The sequence below is a fragment of the Pyxicephalus adspersus genome, chromosome 5 (genome assembly GCF_032062135.1).
Source record: "Pyxicephalus adspersus chromosome 5, UCB_Pads_2.0, whole genome shotgun sequence".
Lineage (NCBI taxonomy): Eukaryota > Metazoa > Chordata > Amphibia > Anura > Pyxicephalidae > Pyxicephalus > Pyxicephalus adspersus.
Window position 1 is genome coordinate 84,023,699 of NC_092862.1, and position 26,718 is coordinate 84,050,416.

The window sequence follows — 26,718 nt, forward strand, 5'->3', positions numbered from 1 at the left end:
GATCCACCCACCAAAGTGCTAAAATCCGCTTTATTTATGAAGCATTTGGAGCCTATGGGTAAATGCTTTCGACTTGGTTAGTATGGCTCTTTGCCTGCAACTTTATCAAAGAATTTTTATAGTGACCACCATTGCTACAGTCCACTCCTCCCTAAATCTCTACTATATCAAAATTACTCTTCTACACTGACTGCCATTGCTGCTATTAACAGTGCAGATTTCAAATTGGCTACCATTGTTTGTGATAATCTACACAATAGAAATTTATGCAGTCATCCTTCTGACTCCTAAACTTTTTACACTGTACAAACATTCACAATAATTTGATATTTTATCCTATTCAATGAACATGGACACTTTCACTAGTATTTTATGGAATACAAAAGTCAACTGGCAATTTTTATCAGTTACAATTGTATGGGCATTTGGTAGTATTCTTCATGCTGATTTTAAATCCATGTTTATATCTAGTTTTTGTGATGGTAGTTATAAATTTTATGATTTATGATTCAGTAAAAATATCCTAAATGTATTACAAGATCTAACGGCAACTGTCTGTATTTTAATGTTACAAACACCATTAACTTCAATTGATTTAAGGTACTATCATTCCTAGAAAGTGTATTATTCAAACAGTTTTTGTTATTTGTGTGGTTCCTTCATGACGAAAGCACAACATCCTCCATAAAGCACAGATCCTAAGAAGTAAATTGTACTTTGACCGCCAACTTAGTGACCAGGAAAAGTCTTGGGCTCCACATGTCATCTGTACCAGTTGTTTCAAAGTACTGCATGATTGGCTAAAGCCGTGAAAGGCAGCAATGCAATTTGCAATCGTGATGGTGTGGGAAAAAAAAGTCCATCTAAATCAGGGGTGTCAAACTCTGGCCCTGGGGCTAAATCTGGCCCCCAACGTCCTTTTTTTTTTTGGCCCCCAAAGGAACCCTAAATATGAACTGCAGCTCGCCCCCCGCTGCATTGAAATAGTGCCGCCAAGACAATTCCCGGCATCAGTCGCATCTATAGACCAGCGGGCTCTCTGCCTATGCGTGGCCCCGCATAGGACTGTTTTATAGACGTAAATAATGCCGGGAATTTTAGTAGCGGCACTATTTCAATGAAGAGGGAGTTTCTGCGGCGGGCCACTCGTAAGATTTAGCCCCGCATTGGCCACATCTGGCATTTCCAGCACTCCCCCTCAGCTGTACTTTTCCTTGCTACTCCAAGGCATGGGATATAATGGTTGGATTTTCATAGAAGAATATTGGTATTATTGTTAGCCTGTGCAAAAGGGTTACCATTGAAATTTACCTCAGAAGGCTACAAGTAGAGAAAGAGGCATAAGATTTTTTCTTCTAATTAAAAAAAAAAAAATTTTAGCCTCTTTCTCTAGTATATGCGTGTTCCAGATTGAATGTGAAGCAAAACCTCTTTGTTTCCATATGAAAAGCCAAGCTGAATGATCTTGTTTATGATTTAAATCTATCCAAAGACAAAGCAGATCTTCTTACTAGGCTTAAGCAGAAGCACTTGATTTCAAAGGGTGTTACTGTAATTCACTAAAGAACACAAAATTATAACTTTACAACATTCATCTATGATGATAGCTCATTGTGCTAATGCCATGACATCAATGGACTCTTCAACAGTTTGTCACAAGAGCATGTCCTTTCCGAATGGCATCCCTTGATTCCTTGCAAAGAATCTTGAAGGCAGTCCTACTGCATAATAGCAGTTCCAAACCAAGTGTACTGATTGGAATTAGAATGATTAGAATGCAAGCGGGATTAAAAAAAAAAACTGCTGTCTCTTGTGTCTGTGGGCTAGTCAAACTACTGTAGAACATTATGTCAAGTGTGCCTGTCAACCAGGAAGATACACAGGAAGAAGTAGTGTCAAATTTCTGCCAGTGGTTGATCCCCATAAAATATTTCTGCCACCTCTTTCTTCTTTGATGAAGAACCTGGGGTCATAGGTAAAGAAATACCTTGTTGAGATATTTCGAAACATAAGCACTGAAAAACTGCAGGAAGCGATATTTTTAGGTCTGCAGATCGTGCTTGTTTTGCAGGATGAGGGTCTTTAAACCCTTCAAATTTCAAGTTTCAAATTATAAGTGCAATGGGAATTAATCCAGGGAATTGAAACAGAATCAGACATGCAATTACACTCTGCAACTCCCATCTCATGCCTTTCGACCGATTCATCAATACCTACCCAAATGGACTTCAACACAATCTCTACTGCTGCCATCCTGAACTGCTATTTCACCAAGCCATCTCTCTGACTAACTCATCCAGTCCCACTCCTGGAACTCAATAACCTCAAAACAACTCATAAAACAGGAGCTGCTCACATAGACTTCAGTTTGCCACATTGTTTAATGTACCGTATTTTTCGGCGTATAAGACGCTCCGGCATATAAGACGCACCCAATTTTAAAGGAGGAAAATCTAGAAAAAAAAAGATTCTGAAAGATTATTCCCCTTCTGATCACCCTGTGCCAATTTCGCGTGTGCAGGCTTCTCCTCGCTGGGTCTGCAGGAAGGCGGAGACACGCGCTGCAGCCAGGAGGAGAGGAGAGAAGACGAGAAGCACGCAGGATCGCGGGATCGCGGTATCGGGTAAGTATGTTACCGGTTTTAATTATTTTTTAAACCTGCATTCGCCGTATAGGACGCACCCACTTTCCCCCCCCCCCAGTTTTGGGGAAGAAAAAGTGCGTCTTATACGCTGAAAAATACGGTACTTATATGGTTCACAGTTATTTATTACAGTGTATTATTCACCCTGCACTGCTTTGCTGGCTCTATTCCCTCTCCTCCTCCCCAGACTGTTACCTCATTGTCTCCCTGCTTCGTCACTCTCCTGCTTTCTTATTCTGTACTCCTGCACCTTTTTTCCCTACTGCTGCTTGCTGGTGATATCTCACCCAACTCTGACCCCCCCCCCCCCCCCTACAGCCCCTCTCTTCCATACCCTTTTAGCATAATGCACCCTCCTCCTAACCTCATTCCCATTTACCCAACCCATAAGTTCTCACCCATTATCTCTGGCAGATCTGTTTGCAATAAATTAACCTCTATCCACAACATTCTCCTCTCTAAATCTCTAACTTTCCTAGCTCTCATTGGCTTTCCTTCCCAGATTCTGCCTCTGCTGCTGCTCTCCCCTATGGAAGCCTGCACTTTACACATACCCGTACACCTGGCAACAGAGTAGGGGGTAGTGTGGGTCTCATTCTCTCACCTAACTGTATATACAAAGTCCTTCCTACCCCTCCCTCTCTCTTTTTACCTCATTTGAAGTCCACTCTGTCCATTTTTTCTGCCCTCTACTCCTCACTGTTGCTGTTTTCTGCTGCCCCCCTGGCCCAGTTTCACAATTTTTGGATAACTTTGCCTCTTGGCTCACATACATTCTTTCCCATGACCTGTCCACCCTCATCCTCAGTGATTTTATTGGTGCAGTGAATGACCCCAACCATCCTTCCTCAGCCAAACTGCTCTCCATTACCTCCTCCTTTGGATTCACATGGAACAAACGCCCCCATGCATATTGCTGGACACACTTTACACTTGGTATTTTCCAAACTCTGCAGCCTCACCCACTTTCACATTTGTGTGCCCTATTCTGCAGCCTAAAACTCCCTGTCATCAAACCTTCATATCTCCTTAATTGTTGATACACAGGGGACTCTCATAGCTACTAGTAACCAACATTTCTTTAAAGAATATCAAGATATGGGGATCACAAGTTTAAAAACTTGTGGAAATTAAACAGTTGGGTTGCTATTTTATAGGAAAGAGCACCTAGTAGCCCAAAATTTAAAATGCAAATGAAGGCCCCCATACATAGCAAGGAGCATTGAGGTGGGGCCCCTAAATTTTTTTACCTACTTTTCACAAAACTTTAATTGTAATACTATGCAACACTTTCGGCTTCTGTTCTTTGGACCCCAATTTATCTGGAATGGGGCGGTGTAGGAAACTAAAAATGTAGGTGCGAGTGGGGGACACTTGTGTAACCCAACCCCTTAAAATTTTATTTGCATGGCATCATTAGAACATAAAAAAACTCTGCCCATTAAAACACACTGCCCTTTTAACTTATTTGTCTGCTTCCCAACCTTGAACCCTAAATTCTCTAAAACAGAGAGGTGCAGGTAAACAAAATTATAGGTGCAAGTGGGGGACATTTGTGGCTTACACACGCCAAACTTTCATCACCATGGCATCATTACAAAAAAAATTGCCCATGAAAACACGCTGCGCATGAATGTACCCTACCAGTACCTGAGCGGCTATTTAAATTTTGATGGGCATAGTTTTTTCATGTTCTTATGATGTCATTTTGATGAAATTTTAGGGGGTTTAGACATTCCCCACACATTTTCAGTTTCCCAGACCTCTGCATTGCAGAGAATTGGGGTCCAAGTGTTAAAAGTGGACAATAATGTGTAACGGCAGTGCGTTTGCCATAGTAATGAAATTCTAGTATGTATAGGGGGGTTAGCCAAAGGTGTTCCCCCACTGCACCTACATTTTTGGTTTAGTACCCCCCACCATTCTATGGAAATTGAGATACAAAGAAGAGAAGCAGACAAGGTAGTATTACAGATTTGTGTTAGATTTGTGACAGGTAGGTATCAATTTAGGGGCCTCACCCCAATGCTCCCTGGTATGTAAGTGGCCCCGGGGGTCGCCAATTGCATTTTCAATTAAGGTCACCTAGGCGCATTTGCTTTTGAAACAGAAACCCCAATGTTATATTTTCACAACTCTTTCCAATTGTGATTCCCATGTCTTTAAATTCTTATCATCTGGGAGTGGGGGGGGGGGGGGGGGCATGTGATTACTATTAGCTACCCTGTGCTCCCTGAAACTTTCAAGTCATTATGACTTACGGTTCAGGAGATATAAAGGTTTGTATACAGTAAGTTGTAAGGCTGCACAGTGACATGCAGTAACACACACACACAGCAATTTGCTGCCAATTATGTCATTACTAGTGTTCCAATTTGGGTCATCCTAATGTTCGACCCGAATATGACCGTTCGAATTCGGGTGGACCCGACCCAAATTTTGCTGGATTCGAAGCCCATTCAGCCTTCCCACAATGCCTAGGGACCACTCCCATGATATCTAGGGCCCTCCAATAACAGCAGGGATGCTCCCCTCCATGTTTGTTGTGGCAGGCAGCCAATTGGCCTATATAAGGCCAGGGCGTGCCTGCATTTACCACTACTGACAGAGATTTGCTAGCATCACAACCATTCTGTGCTGCTTGGCTTGCTTTGTCAAAGTGAAAAAAAGTGCTTTACTTAGACTGTGTCACATTCACGCTATTAGATAGATTGTTGGATTTTACTGTATTGGTGCAGTCCTGAAATCTACTGTACACGGATGGGTAGAGTGTTTTACTGTTAGCTAGATAGATAGATACAGGTGTCCCAAACAGTCCATGATACACCTGTTCCTCCTAGTTCTTCATTAGCGGCTGGAAAGTCATGTGTACAGCAGTATGTAGAGGAGTCCCACCGAGGGGTTGGAGAGGCAGAGCTACAAGCATTCCTTCAAGATGCTCAGTTGTTTCAGTCATCTGACGAAGAGAGTCAGTTCACAGGCTTTCCCCCCACTTACTTTTCACCAGAACACTCTGAGCCAGACGAGCCAATTCAAACTGGCTCCAAAAGGCCGCTCCTTCCTTTCGGCACATATAGGGAAACTGTCTTTTCTGATGATGATGATGATGTCCTTGATCCGACATGGGGCGAACAAGGAGATCATCATAGGCAGAAAGAAGAAGAGGAGGTTGCAGAGTGTCCTCAAAGGGGGAGAGGGAGGAAGAGGGTAAAAGCTGCCCACACTCTGCATTCTTCAAGTACCAGTGGGGCAAGTCATAGACGTAAATCGGCGGAAGCTGTCATCCCAGCTATGCCTCAACAACCGCGGACCGCCACCACGAGCTCCAGAGCAGCTTTCGTCCCAGTTAGATATTCGCACGTGTGGCATTTTTTAATGTCCATAGTGATGACAACACTATGGCCATCTGTAAACTGTTTGCTCAACACTGAAACAAAGCAAAAACCCAAACAAACTTGGAAGAAGTTGCATGAGCACTCATTTTTAAAGCCACCACCCAGTAACCTAGCAGGAACACCTGGTCAAAGCACAGAGCTGTGTGCGACCACCTCCGCCCAAGAAGCAAGCTCAAACTGCTCAATCTTCCTCCGCTGCCTTTCCTCCTTCTGCCACCAAAGTTACCTGTGCTGCTGCCAGCAATTTGAGTGGGGCATGTAGCCGAGCATTACCTTTTTCAGGCTCCACCAGCGGTGAGCAGGAGCTGCAACGCAGATCGGCTGCTGCTTGTCGCATTGCTAGCAGTAAAGACCAGGCATCATTGCCATCCCCCACAACTTCTACCCCATCGTCCAATCTTTCTGTGGTTAGCATTAGCAACATCCAACCTTCTATCACCCAAATGCTGCAGCGCAAGAGGAAATATGGCCCAAATAACCCCAAAACAAAGCTAATCAATGCGGCAAATGCACAGCTGATTGCGTTAGAGCACCTCCCTTACCGGCTGGTGGACTCCAATGCATTCTGTTAGACATTTCTTTGTGCGAACCCACAGTACGTTATGCCTAAGCGACAGTATTTTGCAGAAAAATGTGTTCCTTCTTTGCATGAACATGTGCGGAGCAATGTGTCCATGGCCCTGCAGCACTCAGTTTCTGGCAAAGTGCACCTGACAACCGACAGTTGTTCGAGCAAGCATGGAGTGGGAAGATATATTTCCTATACAGCTCACTGGGTAACTTTGGTGGCAGCAGGGGAAGATGCAGCTGCAGCAAGGCCTGCATACCTACCTCCGCTTAGAGCACATCGCCATGCAATTTCCTCCTCAACCTCCACTTCCTCCTTTGACTCTTGTGCCTCAACCTCTTCCTCCAGGGACACTTTGCTGTGGAGACCCAGCACCTCCCATTCGGCAACATCTGTTCATCACCAGCAACAACCTGCAGTTTGCTATTTCGGTGCACAATTCAGACGTTGCCGCGCAGTCCTGAGGTTGGAAAGCCTGGGTTCCCTCAGCAACACGGGTGCAGCCATTCTAAGTGCCTTGTGGGAGCAGGAGGACATATGGCTCCCAACAGACCCAACTCCCAACAGACTTCAGCCAGGCAAGGTCAGCCAGGTCGTGTGTGACAACAGGGCCAATCTGCTGGCAGCCCTGCGTTGTGGGAAACTCGCACACGTACCTTGCCTGGCTCACCTCATGAACCTGATAGTACAGCACTTCCTTAGGAATTACCCAGGCCTCCAGCTACTGTTGCTGGAGGCCAGAGATTTGTCAGCGCATTTCTGCCGGTCGTACACAGCCAGTGCCAGATTGGTGGATTTACAGTGAAATCTAAACCTGCCAGTTCACCGGTTAATTTGTGATGTGGCCACACGTTGGAATTCCACCTTTGACATGCTGCAGCGGCTGGCTGAACAACAGAAAGGGGTGGTGGATTTACGTTGCAGAGTCTGTTCATTTCAGACGTATACCTACACTACCTTTCTTCAGCCCTGCGGAGTGGCTGCAAATTGAGGACTTGTGCACTGTATTGTCACCTTTTGAAGAGGCCACCAAGATGATCAGCAGAGATCAGGCCTGTGTCATTGACACTATCCCCATCATATGCCTGCTGGAACAGATTATGGTGGATCTTGGACACGACGCAGAGCGGACGCTGCATCAAGAGATGACATTTCAAACATCATCTCGGACATGCGTGCCTACTAGGCATAGTGCACCACAAATCCAGGAAGAGGAGGAGGTGGAAGAAGATGAGGAGGACATTGCAGGCATGGGAGAAGGGGAGGAAGGGGCAGAGGACGATATTGAGGGTACATGGCATCCATCCACCCAAACACAAGGCAGCATGTTCAGTGAATGGCAAGACCAGGCAGAGGAGGAGGAGGACGACCCTGTGCTGCTGTTCGACCCAAAGGAGTGTGGGTCCAGAATTACCTCAGCTGTGGGTAGTTTTAGCCACATGACAGCCTTCATGCAGGAGTGCATAGCCAAAGATCCACGCATACAACACATAAAAACAGCACATAAAAACAAAAATACAACATTACTGGATCCACGTTACAAGCCTGAGATACAACAATTCATCTTGCCCCAATACAGGGGACCTAAAATGCAGCACTACCAAGAAGTGCTTGTAAGGGACTTGTGCTCAGCCTTTCCGGCTGCCTGCAGCAGCAGCAGCAGGGATCCCTATGGCAGTTCCACCAGCCATGGGAGCCAAACAAATGCTTTAAGCGGTATGGGTGGCAGCAGCAGTAGAGGTTGTCTAAGCCAAACTATGCAGGCTTTTTTTCAGCGGAAGCAAGCTGCCAGTCATGCAGCAATTGCCAATGACACTCAGCAGCGATACTCAGTCATGGTGCAGGAATACCTGAACTCTGCATGGGACATCTGTCCCCTGCAAAGCCAGGACCCACTGGGCTACTGGGTATCCAAGCTTGAATAGTGGCCGGAGCTGGCAGAACATGCCATTCAGATCCTTGCCTGCCCAGCCGCAAGTGTGTTATCTGAAAGAGTGTTCAGTGCAGCTGGGGGCGTAGTGAGTGACAAACGGATTCGGATCTCCGCAGAAAATGTCGACCGAATCACTTTTATTAAAATGAATAAGGCTTGGATCGGCAATGACTTCAACACCCCCTCTGCAGAGTGTACTGATTAGTCGTCAACTGCTGCGCGGACATCTTGATGGGAAGAGCACGTTCACAGCCTTTCAGCTTCTCCTTCTACTCCTCCCCCCAGTGACCCTCTACCTCTACTCTGTCTCTGAGGGCTATAACTTGCAATGGAGCTGTGTAACTGGCTATTTTTTTTTTACCGAGCACCTCCCTCAGGGCCCTCTGCATTTCTCTACTTTGAGGCCTATATCACTTGTAATAGAGCTGTGTGCTTCATAATTAAATATTTGTATTTTTAGTAGAGAAATACATACATTTTTCTGTCCTTTTGGGTAGATAAGTGGTATCAAAAATAAATATCTGTATTTTTTTTACAGAAATACAGAAGTTTTTATGGTTTATTTTGATAGCAAGTAGGATCATAATGAAATATCTGTATTTTTTTGTACAGAAATACAGACATTTTTATGGCTTTTTTGATAGATATCAAGTGGTATCAGAATTAAATATCTGTATTTTTTTTTACAGAAATACATTTTTATGGCTTTTTTGATCGATTGCAAGTGGTATCAGAATTAAATATCTGTATTTTTTTACAGAAATACAGACATTTTTATGGCATTTTTGATAGATAGCAAGTGTTATCAGAATTAAATATCTGTATTTTTTTTACAGAAATACAGAAATTTTTATGGCTTTTTTGATAGCAAGTGGTATCAGAATTAAAAAATTGTATTTTTTTTTAACAGAAATACAGAATTTTTTTTGTTTATTTTGATAGATAGCAAGTGAAAAATACAGATATTTAATTCAGACACCACTTGCTATCAAAATAAACAGAAAAAATTGTTTTTCTGTAAAAAAAAAATACAGATATTTAATTCAGGCAACATCTATCAAAAAAGCCATAAAAATGTATGTATTTCTCTCCAAAAAATACAGATATTTAATTATGATTCATAATTAAATATCAGTATTTTTTTTAGAGAGAAATAGAGATTTTTTTATGGCTATTTAGATGGATTGCAAGTGGGATTAGAATTCAATATCTGTAGTTTATTTCTGTAAAAAAAAAGAACATTTTATGGGTTTTTGGATAGATATTAAGTGCTATCAGAATGAAATATCTGTATTTTTATGGATAAATATAGAAATTTTTCTGGCCTATAATTTAGGATGCCTCTTGCAATCTATCACAAAAAACCTAAAAATGTCTGTATTTCTGTAAAAAAAATACAGATATTTTATTATGATAGCACTTGGTATCTATCCTAAAACCCATAAAAAATTCAGTATTTCTCTCCAAAAAATACAGATATTTCATTCTGATCCCACTTTGCTATATATTTTCAAAGCCATAAAAATTTCTATATTTCTCTTCCAAAAATCGTCATATTTAATTCTGATAGCACTTGTTATCGATCCAAAAGACCATAAAAAATTCTATATTTCTCTACAGAAAATACAGATCTTTAGTTCTGATCCCACTTTGCTATATATCCCTAAAGCCATAAAAATTGATGTATTATTCTACAAACAATACAGATATTTAATTCTGATAGCACTTGGTAGTTAGTATCTATCTAAAAGGCCATAAAAAAAATACATTTTTTTCTCCAAAAAATACAGATATTTTATTCTGATAGCACTTGGTATGTATCCTAAAACCCATAAAAATGTATGTATTTATGTGAAACAAATACAGATATTTAACTGTGATAGCACTTGCTAGGTATCCCTGAGGATTCCACGAAATACGTTCCCTTTTATGTGGTTTCAGTAGATAGTAGGTATGAAAAGTGTGATTTTCGTTAATCCATTCATGTGTCAATTAGCTACAGCTTTTTCACTGTCCATAGAGGTGATGGCCTCAACCTCCAATGCGGTCCACGCTCCGTCACAGGGTCCACCGCCTCCTAGTACTGCCGTTACTGCTGCCGCCTTCCCAGTACCAAACTCCAGATGCCAGATACTAATGCCGTCCACACTGTCTCAGACCCCACCACCTCCTCCTCCTCTTGCTGTAACTGATGCTGCCACCTGCCCAGTACCCGACTGTAAATACCGGATACTAATGCCATCCACATTCCGTCTTGGAGCCCACCGCCTCCTCCTTCTCCTGCTGTAAATGATGCTGCCACCTGCCCAGTAACAAACTCTAGATGCCAGATACTAATGCCGTCCACACTCCGTCTCAGAGCCCACCGCCTCCTCCTCCTTCTGTAAATGATGCTGCCGTCTGCCCAGTACCCTACTTTAGATGTCAGATAATAATGCCGTCCATGCTCCGTCTCAGAGCCCACCGCCTCCTCCTGCTGTAAATGATGCTGCCACCTGCCCTGTACCGAACTCTAGATGCCAGATACTAATGTCAACCACACTTCGTCTCAGGTCCCACCGCCTTCAAATCATGCTGTTACTGCTGCTGCCTGCCTAGTACCCAAGTCTAGATGCCAATTACTAATGTCGTCCACACTCCGTCTCGTTGCTAAATGCCTCCTCCTCATGCTGTTACTGCTGCTGCCCAGTACCCAACTCTAGATGCCAGTTACTAATGCCGTCCAAACTTCGTCCCAGGGCCCTCCGCCTCCTTCTTCTGCTGTTACTGATGCTGCCGCCTGCCCAGTACCCTACTCTAGATGCCAGTTACTAATGCCGTCCACACTTAGGGACAGATGGGAATCCCGTTCATCCATTCATTTCTCCAATAGCTACAGCTTCTACACTGTCCATATAGGTGATGGCCTCAACCACTAATGCCGTCCTTGCTCCGTCTCAGGGGCCTACCGCCTCCTCCTCCCAGTACCCATCTCTTAATGCCAGTAAACAATGCCATCCACACTACTCAGGGCCCACCGCCTACTCTTCCTCCTTCTACTGCTGCTGCCTGCCCACTGCCCAGTACCCAGCTCTAGATGCCAGCCTAGACTCAAGCTCAACAGGGTTTTCTTTCCTCGCTGATTCCACCAAGCCCCGTTTCTTTTCATGTGCTATCACTCGATAGCAGGCCCTGAGATGGAGTGTGAAAGGCATTAGTAACTGGCATCTAGAGCTGGGTGTAGTGCATCTTTAATGACACCCCGAAGTGTGTAATGCAAGTGTGTAATCTGAAATTTGTCATTAAATGTAGAAGGCCACGTCTTCTGCTTCATCCATTGGTACCACACTTTATCGGACTGAATTTCTGTTACCCCGGAACTGGGAAGTGGGACAGCAGTCCCTCTGTATATGTTGGGGGGATGAGATGGGAGACACCAGTATATTTAATGGGAACCGAGAGCTCCTGGATGACTACATTGTGCCATGAAGTTATTGAGCTCAGCAGACGTCTAGATACTCTCCACAAGTATGTGGCCGTCCAGGAGACTCCATTTAAAGATCTATCATCAAGGATCTTGTGAAAATACTGCAAAATGATGAGTTTCGGACTGAGAAGCAGCTTAAAAGGAAGGATGAGATGTCATTTGCATACTACACATTGGGGGACCTCTGGGTGAAATGCACAATGGCATAATTTACCGCCAAGTGCGTCATTACAGAACTGACCACCACCTTGTACGGTTCTATTTCCTGACCCGGAGTACATAGAGAGCATGCTGGCCAACTTCCAACATGGACCTCAGCCCGACATTGTCATCATCAACTCGTGTATTTAAGATGTTATCAGGTTTCATGAGCAATCGCTGCAAATGTACAAAACCAACCTGCATCACCTTTTTATTCGGCTCACCGAGGTGCTGAGCCCCAAATGTCTGGTGATATGCAACATGTCCATGTCTGTTGGATTCAAATCTGGTGAAGTTCTAGAGTACCCAATTCCTAATGTGCGCTGGGACATCATAGAAGGGAATTTCTACAGCGCCACATTGGCAGATTTGCACCAATTGGATGTGATTGACATGCACTTCCACTTACGCTTCGAGCTGCTCTCCAGGGTTAAAGATGACACCCACTCGAATCAGCTGGCTCATCAGAAGTATACCTGCATCCTGATGGCTCATATTGATTAAGCCTAGGGCGTGCAGCAGGAACAGCAGGAAGAGGAGACGGTGGGCTCTGAGACGGAGTGTGGACAGGATTGGTAACTGGCATCTAGAGCTGGGTACTGGGCAGGCGGCAGCAGTAACAGCATGAGGAGGAGGCGGTGGGCCCTGAGACAGAGCAAGGAGGGCATTAGAGGTTGAGGCCATCACCTATATGGACAGTGTCAAAGTTGTAGCTGTTGGAGAAATGAATGGATGAACGAGATTCCAATCTGTCCCTACCTACTATGTAGCAAAACCACATGAAAGGGAACGGGCTTGGCGGAATCAGCGTGGAAAGAACACCCTGTTGAGCTTGAGTCTAGTCTGGCATCTAGAGCTGGGTACTGGGCAGTAACACAGCCATCCACACTATGTCTCGGGGCCCACGGCCACTGTAGGGACAGTGGGAATCTCATTCATCCCAATAGCTACACCTTCTACACTGTCAATAAAGGAAGATGGCCTCAAGCTGTAATGCCGCCCACTGCCTCCCCCTTCTGCTGTTGCTGCTGCCGCCACCTGCCCAGTGCCCAGCTCTAGATGGCAGTTAACAAAGCTGTCCACACTCTGTCTCAGGACCTGCCGCCTCCTCCTAATGCTGTTACTGCTGCCGCCTGCCCACTGCCCAGTACCCAAGCTCTAAATGCCAGACTAGTGATGGCCTCAACCTCTAATGCCGTCCTTTCTTCTTCTCAGGGCCCACCGCCTCCTCCTTATGCTGTAACTGATGCCGCCTGCCCAGTACCCAGCTCTGGATGCCAGTTACCAATGCTGTCCACGATCCGTCTCGGGGCCCATCGCCTCCTCCTCCTGCTGTTGCCACCTGTCAGTACTCCATTCATAAATATGGAATTACAGCCATCTAGATGGCATTGATGATACACTACACCCAGCTCTAAACGCCAGTTACCAATGCGGTTACCAATGCTCTCCGTCCCAGTGCCCACTGCCTCCTCCTTCTCCTGCTGCTGCCACCTGTCAGTTGTAACTTATACCAGGGCTGTCTAGCTGGCTAATTTTTTGACTGAAAGACCCCCCTCAGAGACCTCTGCCGGTACTCTGAAGCCTGTGTATGGCTTGTAACGGAGCGGTGAAACCTGGTGGCTAATTTTTGGACCAGAGGAACCCCCTCATGTCCCTCTCTGCCTCTACTCGGAGACCGTATAAAATCCAGCATGTTCCCTTGACTACCCCATAAAATGGCCTTGCCAGCAACAGAAAAAAGACTTCCTTATTTATTTTTTTTACTTGTATAGTGTTGTGCAGAGGTGGGGGAGTCTTGACATGTCTTTTTTAATGTATTTATAGGCTGTAGAAGCGCTACACAGTCCCGAAAAACAACCAAAATTTTTCCCCTATTGACTTCAATGGAGTTCGAATTCGACGGTCAATCGCCAGAATAATTATGCATTATTCGACCGAATAGCGGTTGAATCGAATAGTGAGCTATTTGACCAACACTAGTCATTACACACGCTCACTCGGGCAGAGACATTGTTATATGTATTTTGTTTTGTTTTTTTTGTTTTTTGGGGGAGGGTTAGCTTGTGTCCTGATCTCATCCTATCTGTGCTGTTTCCCCGCGGGCTCTTATCAGCAGCTGGAATCCTCTGAATGGATGACAGCTGAGAACAGAGCAGCCCCTTTGTTGTGTATTCAGAGAATTAGTGCTGCTGATAAGAGCCGGGTGGAGGGGACAAGATAGACAGGCGGCCTGCCCACCAAAGAGGGGCTGGGGAGAACTATGCCATATGTTTCCAAACTTCTTGAGCGCCTTGTCTAGGCAACTTTTCCCTCTTTCTCCTCCTTGATCTTTCCTCTGCTTTTGACACTGTTGATCATCCCATTCTAATCCAAATCATGCACTCCATTGCTATCAGTGACACTGCTCTCTCTTGGTTTGCTTCCTACCTTTCTGACGGCTCCTTTCATGTTTCTTTCAATGGTAATTCCTCCTCTCCCTGTTGGTGTTCCCCAAGGGTCAGTCCTTGGACCAGTACTCTTTTCTCTGTATACCTCCTCTCTTGGTAGTCTCATAACCTCCTTTGGTTTACAGTACCATCTGTATGCTGATGCTGACTCAAATCTATTTGTCCACTCCTGATTTGTCTCCCTCAGTCCTGGATAAGGTTTCATACTGTCTGTCGGCCATCTCATCATGGATGGCTGACAGATTTCTCAACCTGGATAAAACTGAACTCCTTATCTACCATCCTTAACATTCCAAATCTGCTCAGGCACGTTGTCTTGGTGTTGCCTTCAAATCTTGCCTCTCATTTACCCCTCATATTCAGAACCTTTCCAGGTCCTGTCACTTTCACTTGCACAACATCTCCAAAATCTCCCACATCCACTAACCCGACTCTCCTCTACAATCTATTATGAATGCTGCAGCCAGACTCATCCATCCTCCCCACCGCTCCTCTTCTGCAGCATCTTTTTGCCTCTCCAATGACCTACTACTGACTTCCACACTCATAACCTCATCACACGCACGGTTCTAAGACTTTACTAGAGCTGCCCTGACTCTCTGGAATTGGCTTCCTCTTCCTATTCAGCTTGCTCCTACTTTCTGCTCATTTAAAAGAGCACTCAAAACCCATTTTTTTGAATTTGTTTGAATTTGAGTTTTTCTGACTTTCATTCAGTCAATGGAGCTTCGCTACCAAGGCTTATGGCATAAGTGTACGAAAGAAAAGTATTCTCTAAGCATTTTTGAAGAAACAGTGATAGCTGACTGACCCTTTTTATATATCTATGTCACTTTGTGCCTAATTGACTTTGCGCTGAATATATTCAATTCTTTACTTTAATGATGCTTTAGACAAAAATACATGCAAACAAACAGTAAACTAACCTTGCTCATAACTCAAAAAGTTGATGTGACTGAAAGCAGAACTGAAAAACTGATTTAGAAAAGTGTTGATTATACATTTTTTTGTAGTTGCGTAGTGATATACTATAGTATCCCTAAACAGATGTTTTATTTTTAAATAGCGTCTCAGTTTGCCTTTGTACTACTGTTAACCCCTCAATGAGAGGAAAGGACAGTAAGCCACCAGCCTCATTGCATTGCACAGTTGTGAATCTAGCAAATAAGATTTTTTATAATCTAGCAAATAAGATTTTTTATTGAAGGAGAGCCCAGGATAGTGATTTCAATCACTGAGCTTTTACTCCGTTACCTTCATATTACTCTAGACGGTTTGACTGCGGTAGAGTAAAATAAATAGTCAGGACTTTGCATAGTATATGGCAGGGGTTTGGAACATCAGGAACTGATGAGCTACCTGAACAGAATAATAAAATGTTTTGGCAGGTAAACTAGTTTTTGTATATAGGGTTGTTTTTTTGTTGCCTACGCTTACATACTTTTTCAACTATTAATGCATGATTTGTAACTGTTTTTCAATTTTTTCACTGTTTTTCCCCTGGTGTTTCAAGAAGCTTTCCAGGAGATATACACCTTTTCTTGACAATGATATTTTTTATAATGCAAAACCAATATATGGTGTACCTTCTCATCAATAGGTTGGGGGAGAGTTCAGTTGCTAAAAGCAACAGTTGATTGAAAAAAAAAAAGGTTGAGGATTTGCAAAACATTGATGCACTTGAAGCATACAGATATACATGGGAGCAATGTGGGTGAATAGAAAGGAGTGAGTTGTGTATGTACCCTTTTATTATGGGTGTAATATATGTGAGTATAATGTAAGTTAATAAACAACAACTTTGTAGCTATTGTAATATTAACATTGCTGATTGTTTTGCTCTTTCCACCCTAATTGATGAAACTCTTTGTACTTTTTACTCTGTTGAACTATTTCTTCTTTGCTAGTATAAATGCTTGTGTCTTACCTATATAGTATGCATGCTTTATGATGCACAAGTGTTAGCTGGCCCTATTTTGTGTGGGTTTGGCTATGTTCAGTCTGACCGTGAAATTGCAGTGCGGTTTCCACTTCCTCTGCTGCTCACGGCAGCCCCAAAGAAGATGAATACAGGTGTCAGTTATTAGTCACAATGTTTTGTATATTAGAGCATCTGTAGTAGCTAGGTCATAAAGAAGTCCACAATATTATTGATTCATTTCTACAGTAATGTGTTATTTTTTGGATTATTCAGAAATGATGCATGTCCAAAAATGAATATTGCGTACCTTTTGTTCCTAGGTTCTTTTTGGGAGAGCTAGAGAAATGTTTGCAAGACCCAGAAAGGCTGCCAACGATATTTGTGAAACATGTAAGTACTTAATACTATATTACTAGCTTTAATTTTGTCTTTGAGCACATTATTTTAGGATTGGCATAGGAGTATTTCATATATATTTCTTATTATTATTCAATAATTATTTGTTGAATATACATGTGTTTTTGTTCAAAGGGACACATTGGTTGTTATACATTAATCTGTAAAAATATATTTTAATTGCACCAGTACTAACACATATCATCCAATTCTCAAAAAAGTACCCCATGTAAGTTACTCTATGTTTTTGGGCTTGTAACATGTGGGTTAACTTAAAAACACAAGATTGGACACTTTACAACAGAGTATGTGCCACTGGGCAAGTTAAGACAAACGGAATAGGTATTCATACGTTGCCTATTTCACAAAATGTAACCATTAGGTTTACCCTCTGTTCATGTGACATTTTTGCTTTTCCTGTTAGTCTCATTAAAATTGATAACCAGGACAAATATTTAAATTAGCAGTGTTCCTAGCAGACACAGATGGCAACAAAATCTTGTCATGGTTTCTACCACCTCAGTGCTGTGGCCAAACCCAAAACTGTTTTGTATCTGTTGCATTGGTGAAATTTCCATCCCTTTTAAAGAGAAGCAGAAGTCCCCTTTAGAGATATTTCACCAAAAATTGTCTCCCCATTTGAAGATTTGAGGAAAAAAACTGAAGGTTCTGGAAGTGGTGTCAGTTACTGTATAAAATCGTAACTATGAGTTAATCACAAACAAAGCAAAAAAACAAAAACTTTATGGAGCCTAGACATTCATTAACTTCTTGAGCAAGCTGTGCTTTGATATGCAAAAAGAAACAACTGCAGAATTTGTCTTGGTCATTAAAGAGTTACAAGGGCTTGCAGAACAGAAAAAGATTTCTTCGGCAAGTCATGCAACCCCCTCCCCCCCCCTTCCCAATCAAGCGTCTGTCCTGCACACGAACAAGCAGGGAAGCCCCATTCGTATCTAGGGAGTCGTCAGTATGTCGGATGTCCTTAACTCAGGGACTACCTGTATACAAAGAGGGGGTTGAAGTTTTTTTTGTCTAAAATAGTGACAGTATATATAACTTTTTTTAAGGAGCAAACAGACTGACAGATTGCATTATTTAAACAGCATTACTAAACATTATTTAGGTTGTGTTCAGCCTTATTACCACTTTATAGAAGTAACCATTCTTTTTTTCATCTTTTTGAAAGTAGAATGTACCAGAAGTTACAATGAAGATGAGGGGTGTTTGTTTCAAACAACCTTGCTGTCACTCTTGTGTGTAATGTGTTATGATGCAATTGGCAGTGCAGTGGGACAGCAGCAGCTCGAATCCTCTGAACGTGTCACAGCTGGGAATGAGCAGCTGTTGTCTGTTCAGAGGATTAGAGCTGCTAAGAGCCAAACGGGAGAGGCATGGCAGATGGGTGCTCCACCCACCAGAAGGGGGCTGGGGGTGAACCATGGAGGGTAAGAAGAGGGGTGTACCTTCCAGCAACTAGGAATAAGTTAAGTAGGATATTAAATCCATGGGTCCCCATGTCTTGTGAACTAGAAGTAGAAATGAAGATAGCAGATAGCCTATCATTGACTATATTCCAATTTAGAAAGTTTGGTATGTGATCAGTTTCCAAGGGATAGGATTGATGACTACTTAGGTAGTGTTGCTGAGCCTAAACGTTTAAAGATAAGGAGAAGATGAGGAGAAAAGTGGCTCTTTAAGGCAGTATTAATAAAAAATTGATTAAAATCTTTTATTTATATTCCATAAAATAAAATAAATGTCCTAACATACATACATGTAAGGTTTTAATACTCTGACATTAGGAATCTAGATACATTACATCAGATTGGTTATAATGTACACCAAACCCCAGTGAAGTGAAGGTCAGTATAGGTGATTTTCCTGTTAATTGTCTCTCCCAACACGTTTTGCCCTTGTGGGCTTCCTCAGGGGAGTTGAGACCTTGGTATATTGACCAGGTAGCGATGTAAGTTAAAAGGATAGAAGATCAGTAATTGAGCTTGTACCCGAATGCCAGAACCGTACAAAAAGGGGGAAGGGGGGAGTGGTCTGAATACACTTGTTCAAGCTTGATTTTCCATTAGGGTAGTCCTGTTAAAAACACTGGTGGAATAGACTTTGTAGATTGACTGCTTGGTGAAGTTATCTGTAAGGAGATGTAAAATACTAAACAGATACTCGCTCCCCAAGTAAGATGATGAATATGGGTAATATGTCAAACACCCAAGATAACTTCTATGGTGTTCGAGAGAAATGAGATTGTCAAGTGCACAGGGAAAATGTGGTTGGATATTGCTTTTTTTGGATAAAGGAAAAGAGTGTCTTGTCAGCAGGCAACCAGCAGAAAGGGCAATAATAATCTAATTTAGTTTGGATTTTACACATTCTAGGGGCAAGTTAGCTGACTTCCAATCTTTGGCAAATCATTCAAGTCGCTCAAAAACCTGGGATCAAACCGAGGGGGGTTCTAACCAGTGCTTCATTTTATTGAATTTAAGTCAACTCCTAGTGGTATTCCAAAATGTTAATACTCAAGGTTTTCAGATATCTTGTCCACTAACAAAGTCTTCTTTTATGGGAAAGACTTTATTTTTATCCAACGTGCCAGTTAGATGCTTGGTATGAGTTCTGGATTTCCCTGTAGTGGAATTACAGGCATATAAGAATAACAGAGGGAGGGATCATTCCATCTCCGGTCCCATTTCTTATTATATATATATATATATATGTGTATATTATATATATATATGTGTGTATATTATATATATATATGTGTGTATATTTTATATATATATATATATATATATATATATATATATAATATATATATATATATATATATATATATATATATACATTTAAAGGTTTCAGAAAGTATTTGGACCACCTTTACTTTTTTCAATTTTGTTACTATTTGTTTATTATTATTAATCTACACTTTGTACCATGTAATGATAAAGTGAAAACAGGCTTTTAGACAATGTTTTAAATTTATTTAAAGAGCAAAAACCAAGCCATGGGGACCTGCCTGCAGAGCTTAGAGACATGAATGTTTCAAAGCAAATCTCCTGCTGCTTTCAAAGTTCCCAAGAGTACAGTGGCCTCCATAATTCTCAATTTGAAGACGTTTGGCACAACCAGGACCCTTCCAAGAGCAGGTTGCCCAGCCAAACTGAGCAGGGAGAAAGATGAGCAGGAACTCAATGGTCACTCTGACAGAGTTCCCCTGGGGAAATGGGACCAAGTTTCAGAAGGACAAGCATAATAACTGCAGTTTTCCCCAGATCTGGACTTTATGGCTAGACGAAAGCCTCTCCCCAGTGCATGCTTGGAGTTTGCAACGAACCACCTGAAGGACTCTTGGACTGTGAAGAACAAGATTCTACCATCTGATGAAATCAAGTGTAGCCCTGTTTTTTTTGTGTGTGTGGGGGGGTTATGTGCGATGACCCACTCCAAACAGATATATATATATATATATATGGTTTATATCTTATATACTGGTCAGGGTTGAGATGAAGATGAGTGTACCACTTATAAACCAGAGCAATTTTTACATTTCTAGCATGAGCTTGTTTATTTGTCACTACATAGGTTAAAGTTGGGTTTAGTTCCTCAATAATGCTCAGGACCTCCGACTGGGCTCACGACTGGGCCCATGAACGATGACCCAAAGCACATGGTGAAGACAAATGTGTGGCTTATGAACAACTATGTTAATGTCCTAGAGTGGCCCAGCCACAGACAAATATCTCTGAGGCCCTAAAATGACTTTACTTAATTAAGTACTAACTAAGTGAAGGGTCTAAATACTTATAATGTAATATAATACATGCTTTAACTTTGTCATTATGGGGTACTGGAGTGTGGAATAATGAGAACAAAAAAGAATTTAAACTATTATGTCAGTCTGCAATATTATTATTATTAATATTATTATACAGGATTTATATAGAGCTAACATATTAGACAGCACTGTACATTAAATAAGTAGTGATGGTTTCAAAAGACAGAAAATGGGTTTTGAGGACTCTTTTAAATGAGCAGGAGGAAGACCATTCCAGAGAGTTGGGGCAGCTCTAGAGAAGTATTGGAGCCGTGCATGTGATGAGGTTATGAGTGAGGAAGTCATTGGAGGAGCAGAGAGAGCGACGGGGAGTATTTTTTTTTTACCAAGTCAGAAATGTAAGTGGGACAATAACTGTGTAGGGATTTGAAGGCAAAGCACAGGAGCTTGAAATTGATTCTAAGGTGAAATGGAAGCCAATGGAGAGAACTACAAAGAGATGCAGTGGAAGAGGAGCGGAGGGAAGGAAGGATGAGTCTGGCTGCAGCATTCATAATAGATTGTAGAAGAGAGAGTCGGGTCAGTGGAATACCAGAGAGAAGGATGTTATAGTAGTCCAGACGAGAGATGGTAAGAGCATGTACAAGGAGTTTGGTGGTCTAAGGGGACAGGTAGGGGCGCATTTTGGAGATGTTGCGTAGGTGAAAGGACCTGGAAATGTTCTTAATATGGGGGTTAAATGGGCCGAGTCAAAGATGACACCAAGACAACGTGCCTGAGGGGAGGGCCGAAATGCAGTGTTGTTAACAGTTAGATATATGTCGGGGAGATTTGGAATTTGAGGGGGGGATGATGATGAGTTCTGTTTTATCTAGGTTGAGTTTCAGGAATCAGTCAGACATCCATGATGAGATGGCTGACAGGCAGCATGAGACCTTATCCAGGACTAAGAGAGACAAGTCAGGGGTGGACAGATAGATAAAACTGAAAAAGTTTAGGGGGTCTGAATACTTTCTAAAACCACATTAGTTTTTTCCACATCTGAGAAAAGTTGCTGCCACACTGCTGATAGCTCAAAATTCACACTAATCTAGACAATTAGACCAGACCAATTCTCCATACAGTATCACCTCCCACACACGACTTAGTTGACTTCGGTGGCACAAAACACTGCATGTGGAGAGAGAGCAGCCCTGCTGTCCATAAAGAGCCCCTGTGGTCAGGTATAAAGATGATTTAAAAAAATAGGTAATTATTTTGCAAGACCGCATCACCAAAAAAGAAAAGCTTCATATGTAAAAAAAAAATACTTTAACCTATGTAATGACAAATAAACAAGCTCATGCTAGAAATGTAAAAATTGCTCTGGTCTATAAGTGGTACACAAAAGTGAGAGCGGAAATGATTAAGGGATATCAGAGGCATGTCTTAAATTGTTTTGGTTTTAAAAATTTTTAATAAAATGATAGGATTTTTAATGCAAAGGTGGAAAAAAGGAGTATATCATTGTAGTTGGTATAGGGTAGTATGAATCCTAAATTAATACATTTTCAACATTTACAGTGTAGACTAATCCTAAATGCACCTGATTCTCCCATACATTTTACTGTATAAGGTATGTCCAGAAGGGTTTTTACTGTATTTACCTATAAAAAATATATGCATCTTTTAGGTACAAGCACTTATGTTCTATGGATTTTTTTTCTGGTTTAGCATTTTATGTAACATAATTACATGTATTTTGTTTGCTTTAACTAACTTCCTATGTAAGACATTTTACCCTTAGTTCTTTTGTTTACAGGAGAGACGGCTACATATGTACATTGTTTACTGTCAAAATAAGCCAAAGTCGGAACATATTGTTGCAGAATATATTGATACATATTTTGAGGTAACTATACTATTGTGCATAATATTCTGCACTCAGGCCTCGCCAGAAGTGCACATTTTTGTTTTTCCTCTCTTAGTGTTATGAATCGCAAAGAAACTAAATGATCAGAACACTCTTAGGTCTCGATTTAAAAAACAGGTAATCAGACGTTCCTACGTGGGCATCTTTCAGGTCAAAGAGTTTTAATGGCAGCAATAGATTACCACTAGAGAATGTTTGAGGGAATGTCAGATTCCCTGTTTTTAAAAATAGAGCCCTTAATTAAGAAATTAAAATAAAGATATACTAGTCCAGTGTATGCTTACATATGTATATGTATATGTGTGTATGTGTGTGTGTATATAAATATATAAATATATATATATATATATATATTTATATATATATATATATATATAAATTTATATATATATATATATAGAGATATATATATATTTATATATATATAGATATATATATGTGATAGGAAGGTCATTCAGGTCACCAGACACCCTGATTCTCTTTGAACCTATTTGCTGAGTGACATGATAAATTATTAAGTTTAAAATAAGTTTAATATAATGTATATTATATTTATATATCAGTTATTTCGAGTAGAGAATTTGCATATAACTAGAACTTTTACATACATTTCATTGTTTTAATAATGAAAAATAAATTTGATCCTGTCATGTTTAACACAAATTAAAGTTAAAATGTACCATTGTCCTTATAATACATATACATACATATAAATACATATGTATAATACATAAAAAAAAAAAAAATATAATAAAATCACCAATATTTTAAACAGCCAGCTATGAAATAATAATTTAATAAAATCACTTTAATGCAAATTGTGGCGCTAAAATGTCACAAATTTCCAGTTTAATACAGACAAACACTGTACAGTTACAGGAAAACATCCAATGAACAAACAGAAGGTGCACTCAGACTAGATTAACCCCTAAGACTCAGTCAATGATCAGCTCCGGGAAAATCAAAAAGGTTGCTTATGTGAGTACTGTTACAATAAGAAAGTGCCTATGTGAAGCCAATCTATCTGCACAAAGCCCCCACTAAGTCCCAATGATCAAAAAAAGAGGTTCTAAAAAGGTTACAGTTTGCCAAAGAACACATTGACTAAACTAAGCCAGCTTGTTCAATTGGGTCTAGAAGCCGCAGACAGTTTGGCAGACAACCCTCAAACACTGAATTTAAGCCACAGTACACTGTGAAGACAATGAAGCATGGTGGCACAAGCATAATGATATTGGGATATTTCCGAAACTATGGTGTTGGGCCAATTGATCACATACCAGAGATTATGCATAAATCTGAATACATCAAAATACTTAAAGTATATTGAACTCATGCCAAAAAGGAAATGTCTTTGGGGTCCTTGCCTTGTTAAAAAAACCAATATCAAACACAAATAAACAACATGTTGGTTCCAGACCAACAAGATTGATGTTTTGGAGTGTCCAGCCCATCCTCCAGACCTTAATCCAATAGAAAACTCTGCCGCACTCTTCTACAACTATTTCCTTGTAGAAAATGGCTCTCATCACCTTGGCGTTGATTAGGCTAGCCATGTTGTATGAATGTTGGTCTCCATCAGTCAGACAGATTCCCGCTTTGTGATTATTGTTAGGTCACAGAAGACCAGATGGCCTCTGCAACTACTGTTTTTCATTGGATTTTCTAGACTTTAGGTTTATGCCTTCTCCATTCAGATTCTCCATTTCCAGTTATGGTCATTTCTACAAGGGTTGTTAGTGCCTCGTGGCTTTTGACTACAAGAAATAGTTCTTTACAGGTCTGTAAGTAACTACCTGTCATCTACTAATGCCTTTATTGAGTTTTTACAAGGTCAAGGTTTTGTATCCTCACATGCTAGTTTTGAGTGCAAAGTTCTCTGGGCTGCAGTGCAATGTCCCCACAATATACACTGGGAAAGGGTACATAAAGAATAGAAAATGTCAATGAATGCAAGAAAAAAAATAGGATATTGTATATGTTATAAAAAATGATGAACATAGCACCCCGCTTCTTTCTTCAGGAAATGAAAAGGTTTGGCCACCAGCCTTTATGTTGAGCTCTACTTTTCTATAAAGTGTAAGACATATGATTGAGGTAGGGGCATTAAATTGTAATTCCCTTTGAGGGACAGCTAGTGACATGACTATAGACTTTGTACAGTGCTGCATAATATGATGGCGCTATATAAATACTATGTAATATTAAAAAATACTGTGTGTAATAATAGTCCTTCAGATGACAGTATGACCCAGTAAGGAAGAATATTAAAAAAAAAAAAGTTCAATAATTTGATACCACAGCTTAATATATTACTGTTACAGTTTAATACTGTTTTCCTCTTTGTTGTTTGATACCTATCCCTATTGTTTTTAGCACACCTGTTGGGCATGTGTTTAACTGTGGCGTTTATATTTACATGTGTGGATTCCTTAGGTTGTTACTGACACCTGGTGTAAATTTCATGTAAATAGCTCCATATATTTACTGAAAAAAAACGTTGACATGTTCAATACTTATTTCCCCCTCTGTATGTATTCAATATCTGAAATATTGCTTGTTTAGCACTGTTGATTAGAAAGTTTAGGTGAATAAGTGTTTAAAAGGGCATGTCAGAGAACTGTTGCTTGTTTGTATTCTAGTTGAGGCTAGGAATGTTTATCCCTGCATGTGCACCTTGACAGCATTGCAATAATAAACTGAAAGTAGTTAACTACTTATTTCCCCAGCAACATTTATTTACATTCTATAATACACATAAAGGCTACCAAAGTAGGAAGCCGCTTGACACTTTTCGGAACTGCATCGCAATTCACCTCAACTGCATCTGCATGCAAAATCATGCACAAAATGGTTCCCAACTGCTCCTATTTAGTGTAATAGCAGTGTTTGGAAACATAGTTGCGCTAACAGTAGAATGCTGTGGTCAGCCATTTGAAATTGCACTTGCTGTAAAGGTTGACTAAAAAAAAAAAAACAGTTTTCTTTAACAGTGTGATGTATTAAATGTAATTTTATTACTAAAATTTAAAGTATTTAGGGTGTTTTCACTTACATTTTTACTCGTCGATGGTGCTCATCAATAGTAAAATGAAGGAGTAGATAGAATTGCTTTATACCAGCATAGTGATAATTCACACAGGGCAATTTGATTCAGTAGCCTTAATGTGTATCAATAATATAAGTATCAGATATAAATTATGGGGCCCTGTTAAACTTGAATATTTTATCTATACTAGGACTTAAAACAGCGCCTGGGTCATCATCTTCAACTTTCAGATTTATTGATAAAACCAGTGCAAAGAATAATGAGATACCAGCTTCTTATAAAGGTAAGATATTGGGTAATTGTAGTATAAACTTTAAACCTCAAACCACCATTAGGTCTAAATTTATATTCCAATATAAGTATGTTATGAATTTTTAGTGCCTTTCATAAAACCAATACAAAGTATCTATAAAATTGTGATCTTATTACAAAATTGACTTTTATATTCCATTTTTTCCTATAATTTAAACTTGCACGTAACAAAAATGTTATAGTTAATTATAAATTAATTGTAAAATAGTATCTTAGTTTTGAAGCCTGCCTAACCATCTTGCGACTGTAGTGATCAATGCCTTGCCCAAATGTATTTGCTTTCATATAAAAGAAAATACCTATTTTATTTTTAACAGTTTTAACAATGTCTGTATGCTTTGGTAATTTGACTATAACTCTCTAAAACTGAAATTGAAACAAAAGGAAGAAAAATGCTGATCAATCTCTGCTAGTAAAAAGAAGGCCACATACCCTTATAGTAATGTAGTTCAAAATGTGGTAAAGAGAAGATAAAAGACAGGGTATTTGCTTGTTGTGGCAAAATGTTTAGTCATAAAATACAGAATAATTGTACAAATACAGAATAATATTTTACAAACAATACATCAAATATTCAGTAGAAGAAAACCACCCTATTGTAACCCAAAACAAAGGGGGGGGGGTTGTTATCTCTAATCTAGACAAGGTAATCCTACTAATGTTCAGAAGAAGGATGCAAA

At 40.7% G+C, this 26,718-nt stretch overlaps 1 protein-coding gene across 1 annotated transcript in view; it reads left to right on the forward strand.

Annotated features, from left to right (window-relative positions):
* TRIO (trio Rho guanine nucleotide exchange factor) overlaps positions 1-26,718 on the forward strand; it is a gene marked incomplete at its 5' end in the record, with an annotated part of 463,708 nt that overhangs the window by 398,528 nt on the left and 38,462 nt on the right. Inside the window, 3 exon segments of the mRNA XM_072411970.1 lie at positions 16,900-16,969; positions 22,567-22,656; positions 25,917-26,009. Of these exon segments, the coding sequence (XP_072268071.1) occupies positions 16,900-16,969; positions 22,567-22,656; positions 25,917-26,009 (253 nt within the window).